Raw genomic sequence first — 10,302 nt, forward strand, 5'->3', positions numbered from 1 at the left:
TTTTTTGTATGGCCACCTCTGGCTCCTATCAAGTCCTCTCCTGTGGAGCTGAGTTGACATCAAATTGACATAAACTGCCATGCATTGCAGAGCACCGGAAGCAGGATTTTTTTTTTTGTGTGTGTGTGTGTGTGTGTGTACACCACAAAAGGACGAATTTTGGATTGTTCACTGAAGCCCAAACTAGACCGAGCAGCTACTGGGTCATCTTTCAAGTTGTGTTTGCCGTAGCGGAAAGACACGTTCACAGAAAACCCTGCTGACTGTAAATTTAACTCCCCAGCGTGGCTGCAGCCCCCTCTCCCCCGCCATTCCTCCTTTAACTCGTGTGCGGTCTAGCCTGTCCCCCTGCTCGTGAGCCTTTGGGGCCGGATTGCAGCTATAGGTGAAGCAGGAACCCACCCACCGCTTCTGGCTGCCTCTTCGACGGAGGTTGGACGCGGAGGAGATGTCTTCGCAGGCGTGAGGAGAGCCATCTGGTGGCACGCTGCGGCATGCCAAGCCCAGCACACAGCGACGGCCCCCTCGCTGCGCTGCCTCTGCGCACCGCCTCGTTTGTACACGTACCTTTTTATACACGTCTATAAAAACATGTTTAAATATACATAAATGTTTATATATATATATACACACACGCACACATAGAGAGAAATGCAAGTCTTTACAATCTTTAAGTTCTTATATGGAAAATATTTTATTTAAGCTTAGAGGTGTCAAAGAATAATAACCTGGATGCAAGTGGGAACAGAAGTGTTTTAGCGAAAAATTTATGACTGCTCGCTAGCATGCAAAAAAAAAATAGGTGATTTAGCATCAACTATTTCACTTCTAATATTGTTGCGTCAGACAACAACAAYCATACGACCACAGGATGACTTCAGGAGGTCATCTAGTCCAACCGTCAGCCATTCRGATTAAGACTGTGCACTGGGGCAGCTGAAGCATGGAAACCTGCTTCAAGGATGACTGTCTCCAGCCCAGCAGAGAGATGAAGCAAACAGCCGGGGTGACAAATTTGTTGAAATTCTGCAGCAAGAGCAGTCTATGGTCTCCTGTCTTCACTGTAAATTGCTCCAACCTACTTAGAAGAACGTCTGCCYGAGTTTCTCTCAGAAACTCATCACTTGCTCTTTTTCACTGTCATTTTCTGTGCAGTTGGCAAAAACTTATTTGCCAGTGAGGATGTATAGGGTTGCTCTGTGTGTATAGAAAAAGCACCAGACCCACATGGCTTCAGAAGACTGTATAAAGAACACCTTTGCAAGAAATTGCATCTTTGCTGTTGCAGGAAGAGAAGTCTGAAGTTCAAACAGCTACTTAGTATTTCTGGAATTATTCASTAGCTATTCACCTATCACTAAACCCTCTCTAGCCTTCAGTTTTGTAAAACAYAGTCACATGGTATCCCTTATCTCCCTAACACCGGCTGGGCAGCAGGTAGCATGCCAGTGTAAGTGTATTTAGTTGTTCTACTGAAAATTTGCCTAGGCTGGAGGCCTGGATAATGGATTTCTCTGCTGTTCAACCAGCAGTACCAGCCATGACCAAGAAGCGTGAGTCCACCTAGACATAAAAAGCCTGCTCAGCAGCTTGCTTACAGAAACAGTATTYTGACAATGGGTTCAACCCTAATTCCTGTATGATCTAGATTCCCTAACTGGATAAAATATGTGATGAGAAGGTAAAGTTATAACAACAACACACTGTCACTTTAAACATGTTATTTCTGTTATGTAGCTATTTTCCTGCATGAATATCTCATTTTTATTAAGCTGGAGAAAAAATTCTATTTCCAACTCCTCCATCAAAAAWCATTAAGTATTATGAAAACTTTTAAGACAATTTTCCATAAAAAGGAAAAATATTTAATCTTTAGGATTTCTTGATGAACAACTTCGATGCAAGTTTAGAGTACCTCCTTTAATAATAATGAAATAGTTAAGTAATCTCTATTTAGATACATTTAACCTCTAGAAATAGTTATTTGAATTGTTCTGGGTAATTCCAATACTCCCGTGCAGGGATTGCTTTTACCTTCAGTTTGCAGAACTGTTTGCTGGCCCATAGCATGCATATGTTTGAGCTCTTTCACGCCTAATTTGTCTCAAATGTCAAGCACATGCAATCGTTTCTCAGATTTCCAGTCAGCCAACTTATTTTGCAGTACAGCGAAGCACGAGTTGTTCAAGATTTCTTACTCGATTGGCTGTGTTACTAGGCAGCATCCAAGTTCACCCAGGACAAAGAAAAACCCAACACAAAAAGAAAAGGTTTTCATTTTTGACTCAGATCTCTCAGCGTATCTGAAAAGCACGCCGGGCACTCACTGCTATAACGGTGGGAAGGACATTACATTCAGAAGCAGCATTCGCAGCAACATACCGCAGAGAGGCCATGCCCCGACACTCACCCCCTGCCGTACCTAGGAATTATACAGCCGACCCGCCAGCTCTTTCAGTTAACCTGCATCTCCGTGCAAGAGAGAACCTGGTGCCACACTACTTTATTTTAAAATCTTACRTGGGCAGGTGAGATTTTTTTCCACGGCTGGTCCAGTATTGCTCAATGTTTTGAAAAAAAAAATGTGTATTTTTAGGGCAGGTACTAAGACATTTATTTGTACATTTGAGACAAGACCTTCCTATAGCTTACGKTTTTTTCCCCCCTTGACAGGCTATACTGATCACTGAATTCTACAGATCAACTCCCATATTTGCTTTCTATTTGAAGTAATATAAAGTTTTTTAAAAAAATAGAAAAAAAATCCATTTGAATATGAAAATGCATTTGACATACCATAATCCTCCTTTCTCCTTTACTATCATCAGTTTCCTTGTTTAGGTTTTTCCTATTTCAGCTGATAAAACCAAAAGCAAGACAAATACCACTCAAAAAAGTTTCACGATACAAGCGACCATTACAGTCCAGTTCTTGCCTTAAAAAAAAAGGATGCAATAGTACAGGTACTTTTGAGTAGTATTGTCCTTCCAAATGTCACGTTTCACTAGAAATTAATAAATATTGCAGTTTTAAGAGGAAAGTATGGAAAACTGACATATCAAGTTTTAAAATCAGGATTTGTAAAATCACTATTTTCCATAGAAGTCCAACATAAGTGAAATGGTATTAAACACAAGATGGAGAAAGGAGGTCCATATAGTCTTTATTTACCAAAGACTGCTTTTTAAAGGGGAAATTTAAGAGGGAAAAATACTGCTACAGAAGGGATCCATTAAAAGACAACACCGCTGAATATACAAATAAGCCTGCTGATGAGTAACACACAATGATCATAATTGGTATGTAAAAAAAAACAGACTTAATGAAAATTTTAAAATCATCAATTTATTTAGAACATGCGAGAACATTCCAATTTATGTGAAACATCTGTAGTGTCAATATTTAGAAAAATACATCATATTTTAAAAAGTAACATCTTAAGTATTCTTAGGCTTTCTGAAGTCCAAAGTTAGGTATAATTTGTCAAATTCCATTGCACTCAGTTTATTTCCAGTCTCAAAAGTGCACTGCACATAACTCCTTATACAAAGGCAAAATACATGCGTCCACGGCTAATATAGCCATTTAACATTGCAACAACATCATGTGAAACAGTGTATTTTTTTCCTTTTATCAAAAATATTTATAATCAGWTTTGTAAGTAAGAAATCAATCAAGTTGCCTGCTTAACCAGTTAAATACTTCCAATGCAGCAAGAAAACTGTAAATATTTCAGAAGTTTATATAGAATACACAGCTGCTCAGCATTCATAATACATTACAGCATAATTATTTTAGTATTTAACACCAATCTGGCTGGTGTATGGAAGCAGTAAAACAAAAATTGTCAGCTGAGGTTGGTCTAACACCATTTCAGGCTGTAAAGCACTGAAAGTTTAAACTGGAAACTGAAAAATAACAAAGATTTTTATGATAGGGCCAGGAACAGTCTTTCCCAGTTTTGCTACCAATATTCATCAAAACTTTTACCTACTAGTGTCTGCCCATGGAGATCAGTTACTCATGTACATAGTACTTTTATCCTGAAAACTACTGAACTTTCAACACATGCAGAGTTTGTACAAAACATCAGAAAAAGAGGACAGAGAACCTAGCTGGATGCTGATTAATTGACCAAAGCAGACATAAAAGACCAAAGATCATTAGTTTCCATTTGACCACTCCAAAGATTTTAAATCCCTTTGAAAAGGAGCTCAAAATGATTACTTTTTTTTCTTTTCAAACTGAGTCTGTAAGCATAGAGCCTTCTCCTTGTCCACCCAAGTATCTTGTGCTTGATTTCTCAAAATCTTCATTTCCTCTCTGGATTTTCTTTTCATGCTCCTATCTATCTATTAAACCTAAGCGGACATTTTGCTGTTTTTGATGTCTATACCTTTCCCATCTGTGAGTGAGAATCTCAACCATACGTTTTCCTCACATCTACCTTTTCAAAAAGGTCATGGGTGAAAATGACCACCTGAGAGCATAGTTGTGGCTTATGTAACATATTTGTTACTCTAAAAATAAGCACTCTTTTTTTTTCTATTTACTATGGTGTAATTAATCTGCCATTATAAGTGGTTACACTCAAGAATGGCAAAAATTCACTGTAAAACATACAGGAGTTTTAAGAAAGAACAAAGATAAATTAGCACAATTAAAAGTGTTTTTATTTGAAAAACTGTCTTAGGAATATGTAGTTTACCAATACCTGGGTTCTGCAGGAAAATGTTAGCACAAACATCCACCTAGTGAAACACAAGCATTAGGCTCTTTGGAACACAAAGAATAACTACATTTCTGGTCAGTTCTAATATACAACTTCACAAAATTCAAATTGCCATTATTTTCTGAATGTTGATAGTAATTTAAGTTCTAGGTTGGGATAGACACGCAGCAAAAGAGCAAYTGAATAAACCCTGAACAATTCAGGTAACAGTTCAGCCCTGCATTATTTTTTTGAGATTGCTTTCCAGAAATATCTATACAAGACAAGAGTCCAGATGTTCATTTATTTTAGACTCCAAAACCTCCATCTGGCACACAGGACAACTGACTTTTTTATCCGGCCTTACAACAGGGCTGGAACTTGCAGAGGACACAGCAGTTTCAGCTTCAGTTTTCAGAGTTGTATTTATTCTTAAAGTGCCATCAGTAATCTCTTTTTTCATAAAATAGTTTTCAAAGGCAGTTTGATCTTCCATTTTTGGCCACCGCCGCAGTGTAGTACTACTTTCTAAACGTCTTTTTTTATTGGATACAACCTGAGCTGTTGTAGTCTGCTCAAAACAAGTTTGTTTAGGTGTCCTGTTATGGCATGGCAAAACCTTCTTCCCTTCTGTAGGGACTTGCTTTGGTTTTTCTTCTGCTCTAATACGAGCAATTTTAACAGGTGATCCATCAACATTCTTGTAAGCTTTTGTGTTAGCAACAGAGAGCTTAGGAAACTCATGCTTGGAAGCAAAGTTAATTTTCTCTCTGGCATCATCAGTATAAAGTGGAAAGAAGGTGCCATTACGGGGTGATTTTTCAAATTTTATCTCATTTTTAGGGATTGGTATTGTGCTTCCTACTGAACGATGCTGTGAACTGGATGTTTCACTGTTCCTGCTACTGGAACTTACRCTTCCTTCTGAGAGTCCATTATCTCCTCCTCCAAGCAGATACCCCTTTCCACTGAAAGGAATCACATTTTGTGCATCACCGACATGCATCTTGTCTGCAAAACATGAAAAGTTAGTAACTTTTTCATACATAAACCATGAGCTCAGTATTTTGTGCTTTATCTGAAAAATCTGCTGTTTGAAAACAGTGCAGTAAACCCCTTTTGCAAACAATTAARCTAAAAAGGAATCTAGAAAAAAACAATAAAAGGGGTCCTGTTCTTTGTTATATTATAGTAATATCTAACACAAATCTTTTGCAGTGGTTGATCTGTATTTGTTCAAGGAAATGTCTGGACAAGAACAGTTTGAAGAAAAAAAAAGAACAAACTATGTCAAATACCTTTGTTAGTTGACTTGGAATTTGAAAGTTTTGCTGGCTGTGTTTTCTCTTTGGCTTTCTTGGAAAAGTTTTCTGGTTCCTTCACTTTTGTGAAKGTACCTCCACATGACTCTTGATGCTCAACCCACCAAAAGTCTCGTGCAGAAGGTGCTCTATTCATTGAACGTTTCACATATCCAAAATAAGGTTTTCTGTTTTGACAGGGGCCATTGCATCGCCACCAATGCTGGCGATACAAATCCACCTCATCATGAAAATTATGATAAATCTAGGTTAAAAAAGAAAGAAAGAAAGAAAAGAACAGAAAATTCAGAAAATTTCTAATTTTTTTTAAGTCAGAAGACTAATCACTAGCTTTACAWTTTTAAAAAAATGCAATAGCTCTCCATTCCTTTGTAATGCAGTTCATAAAACCTGAAGTTCTCCTGCATACCAAAAAGAGGAAAAAAATCATCTGCTAAAGGATTGATGTCCATTAAGTCTTGTCTTCCCTCCAAAATAAATATGATTTATTATACTAGTAAACCTGAATATTAACAAATGGCACATGATTTGAGAAGCATTTGTATTATTCCAAAGTTTATCCCTCTCTGAACAATTTCTTTTTCTACCACTACTGTGAGAAACAGCTTCTCCCTCTCTCCACATTCCAGCTTTACATTTTATTACATAACCTTCAAGACTTTTACATTACGTGCTGTTTAGAATGCACTGTACATGATACAAAGATTTTAAAAGACAAACCGAGAGTAGTAAAATAGCGTGACAAAGTAAATTTTCACTTCATCATCTTAATTGATCTTGTCAGGGATATGAATTTTAAATAGCTATGTTCATCCACCCATTAGCTCCTACCGAGACAAAACTGAAGTAAAAGAGATTATTCTGAATTTCTGTCCTCTGAACTCATTAAATTACTTCAAGTTTAAAATAAACTTTAAAAATAATATAATTCTCAAATATAACCCCTGAAATTATTTTCTTTTAACAACCCTCCCTTCACATCTTCCTCAACATGTTCCCTCCACCCTCACCAACAAAATAACTACTGAACTGGCAAGCAGTTTGATGCAAATTTGTATTGGTGCCTACCATGGAGCGCCTATTAAGAAACAGAAGTGTGTTAATCGTACTACACTTGAAATATTCCAACGCATGGCACCAAACAAAAAGGCTGTATTACATAGCATGAAGTGGATTATGCTTACTGTGACATTGGCTCCAGTCAAGCGATTAATGCGACGCATATGTTTGCGGAACTCTGGCCCGTGAGATTCACGATCTTTGTCGTTATTAGTAACAAACAGCAGGGCATGGATCATTTCATGTAACAGTGTCTGAAACAAGGCTAATCATTAGCTATTTACTGAAAAGTATTCCATATAATTTCTAAATTAAGCTAGAAGCATTTTTTAATCTATGCTACTTTACATTCACCTTGGTACTAATTTTACTCTCATGCATTCACTTATTAAATCTCGGTCATAGAAACATAATACTTATTCTACCTGCCAAATCAAACCAACTATTTCCATACCATCTAAATATGCTCAAGAACGTTATTTTAACATATGACTCTCTGAAAAGTAGAAATAATCCCCAAGTTCAAGTCAGATATTCAAAAACATCACCCCTCCCCACCACCAAACAAGATACTTTTGAGAAGACTGCAGAAACTCTACATTTAGATTTGCTTAGTGAATGGAAATGTTGAGCCAACTCATACAAGCAGACCCAGCAAAGGCATGAAAACCAATGCAAAGTTATGTTCACAGTCATATCCTATGTCCTTATTTTCTGTTAATGGTCTTTTACCCTAAAAGGTGAAACTCGAGCCATTTTCTGGTTGTACTTTCAGGGTGCTTTTGTAGTTTTGATATTGTAGGAAACCTTAGGAGCTAAAAAGTCTTTTCTCCCTTTATAAAGTCAGTAAAAATAAATAAATGACTGTAGACTCCCACTCAGGAGTTGTCCGTTTAGAAACATACAACTGAGAACACTGCAACAYTGCCCACATAAGCAACAGAAACATAGCAATAAACCCATCGCTATTTAACAATCTATAAGTCACTGCTCGTTAGCATATCACTATGAAATGTAAAATGTGTGCATGTGGAGAGGGTGGTGGTGGGAAAAGGTTAATACATTTTATGTACATATTCATGAATAATCTTCAAATACCTCAACAAGATCCTTCCTTGGTCTTAACTTCAGGAGTGGCTCACTTAAACGAATGGAACACATTCCACCTCTTCCTTCATAGCTACACACTCCCGCACAGCTGAAAGAGATGCAGAAACAAAATATCCAAGTTACTTGTTTCCATAGTATGCAAATAATATTAAGAATTGGAGTTAAAATGCTGGTCCCTTCCAACACATGCTAAATAACTTAGAGTAAGACAGACTGTTAGAAGCTACCTGAACAACTCAACCTCATTAATCAAGAAAAAAAGAGTAAGTAAATTCTTTAGAATAATTGGTTTGGGCTATCAGAAGCTCAACTGCAACTTATTAGATCTCTTACAACTACTTAATTCAAAGCTACCAATCCTGAAAATCGCAACAGAATGTTCCAAGCTCATTTGTTCAGGAGGCAAATTAACATTTTCAGTAAGACTCCAGACGGGGCAAAAAACATAGAAAAGAGGCTGTTGTTTCACAGTAGCCAGCTCTAACCTAGCTGCTGGTTGCTGCAGTTCAGCTGTCAGCTGCACGGTCTCCCTGTTTTGACTCTCACTGGGCCTTTACATGGTCACTTCAGCACAGTAACACAGCAGAAAACATTTCCTTTTTCTGTTGTTGGATTATTTTCTTTTAAGTGCAGTATATCCAAATATTTCCAAATGCCTGAAGAGCACTGCTATCAGAATAGGACAAGATGGGTAGGACTCCAACATCCTGCAACCCTATTAGCTGATCTACTGCAGTACTACAACCTTTTTTTTTGGCATCTCAGATTTGTTATGTATTTCCCTAAAACTACTCTGATCCTTGCTAGTATGTTATTACCACTTCACATTTGCCTTTTACCATGCTGTAAAACTATCAAAGAAATTCAGAATAGGAACAAAAATAACAGCAAGAGAAGTAAGTTTATGTAAGTTTTAAAATACATAATTTAAGACTAATTTATTTATTCCACTAAAACAATTTTGTCTGCACAACGAGAAAGCCATTTAGGGCTGCCAAAGTTTACAAATGAAGGAGAAAACAGATACTGACAGTGACAGAACCACATCCTGAGCAGAGGTACAACCTATTTTAGGAAATTCAAATACCTCGAACTTAAGCTGTGGAATTAGTAAGTCTCTTCTACCAAGACATAGTTAGCAACATCATATAGCGACCAGCGACAGGTCGATTTTCCTCCTTTCCCCCCAAAGGTACGGCTGTACTATTAGATGAGTCATTGCTCCCTTGAAGAATCACCACCTTCACCAAAGGCTCCGACGCAGCAGTAACAAACTGCTTGGATCGCTCGCGGAAAGCATCGCAGCCCAAACCTCTGCCGGGGGAGAAACTCGACGCCAGTGAAAGCGACCTGCCGTCGCCGCTCTGGCGGCTCAGGAAGGACCGGCTTCCCGGCCCCGCCACCCGCGCGTACTCCGGCCCCCTCGCAGGCGGCCGCGGGAGGAGCGGCAGGGGACACCCGCACGGACGCGGCCGGGGGCCCCGCGCTCCCCTCCATCCCGCCCCCCGCAGCCGTGGCCGTACAGGGTCATGCGCGGGCTCCACGACACCTCCACGGCCGTCAGGCGCCCCCAGAAGAGCGCCTCGTTGAACTGCACGAAGAGGCCGTGCACGTCGGGGCTGGGGTCCAGCAGCTCCCAGGCCTCGTCCACCACCGAGAGCGGCCGAAGCGGCGAGGAGTCCAAAGAGGCCTCGGGGCGCGCGGCGGCSGCCGCCTCCTTGTCCTCCGCCTCCCACAGCTCCTGCAGCTGCAGCGCCAGTAGGAAATCGCCATCCCCGTCCTCCTCCATCCGAGGCCAACCGCCGCCGCCCGCCCACAGACCAGCACCAACGCAACTGAAACTCGGACGCACGCGCAGTGCGTCACGAACAGCGCGACGCACCGCGCCGCTCCGACTACGCATGCGCTGCCCCCGCGGCRCGCCCCCTCGCCCTCTCACTGGTGTTCCCCGCCGGGCGCATGCGCACGGCCGTCCCGGCGCCCGACTCCTCCCCCCAGGCGCGGCCTGAGGGGTGGGTGGGTGTGTTGGTGGGGGGGGAGGCTGTTGCTTCCGCCGCGCCTGCGCGTCCAGACGCGTCGCGCTGAGGCAGCGCGCGTGCG

At 40.4% G+C, this 10,302-nt stretch overlaps 1 protein-coding gene across 1 annotated transcript; it reads right to left on the reverse strand.

Moving 5' to 3' along the window:
* Window positions 1–3,344: 3,344 nt before the first annotated feature.
* Window positions 3,345–10,042, reverse strand: SPRTN (SprT-like N-terminal domain). Its single transcript, XM_085315480.1, has 5 exons — window positions 9,726–10,042; window positions 8,191–8,290; window positions 7,218–7,346; window positions 6,010–6,277; window positions 3,345–5,722 (listed from the first exon to the last, which is right to left on the reverse strand). The coding sequence occupies exons 1-5, from the start codon at window positions 9,989–9,991 to the stop codon at window positions 4,986–4,988; spliced, it is 1,500 nt and encodes a 499-aa protein (XP_085171606.1). The 5' UTR covers window positions 9,992–10,042; the 3' UTR covers window positions 3,345–4,985.
* Between the last annotated feature and the right edge of the window lie 260 nt (window positions 10,043–10,302).

This window comes from Rhea americana, unplaced genomic scaffold (assembly GCF_003343005.1).
Source record: "Rhea americana isolate MKP2758 unplaced genomic scaffold, rheAme1 scaffold_43, whole genome shotgun sequence".
NCBI classification, from domain to species: Eukaryota; Metazoa; Chordata; class Aves; order Rheiformes; family Rheidae; genus Rhea; species Rhea americana.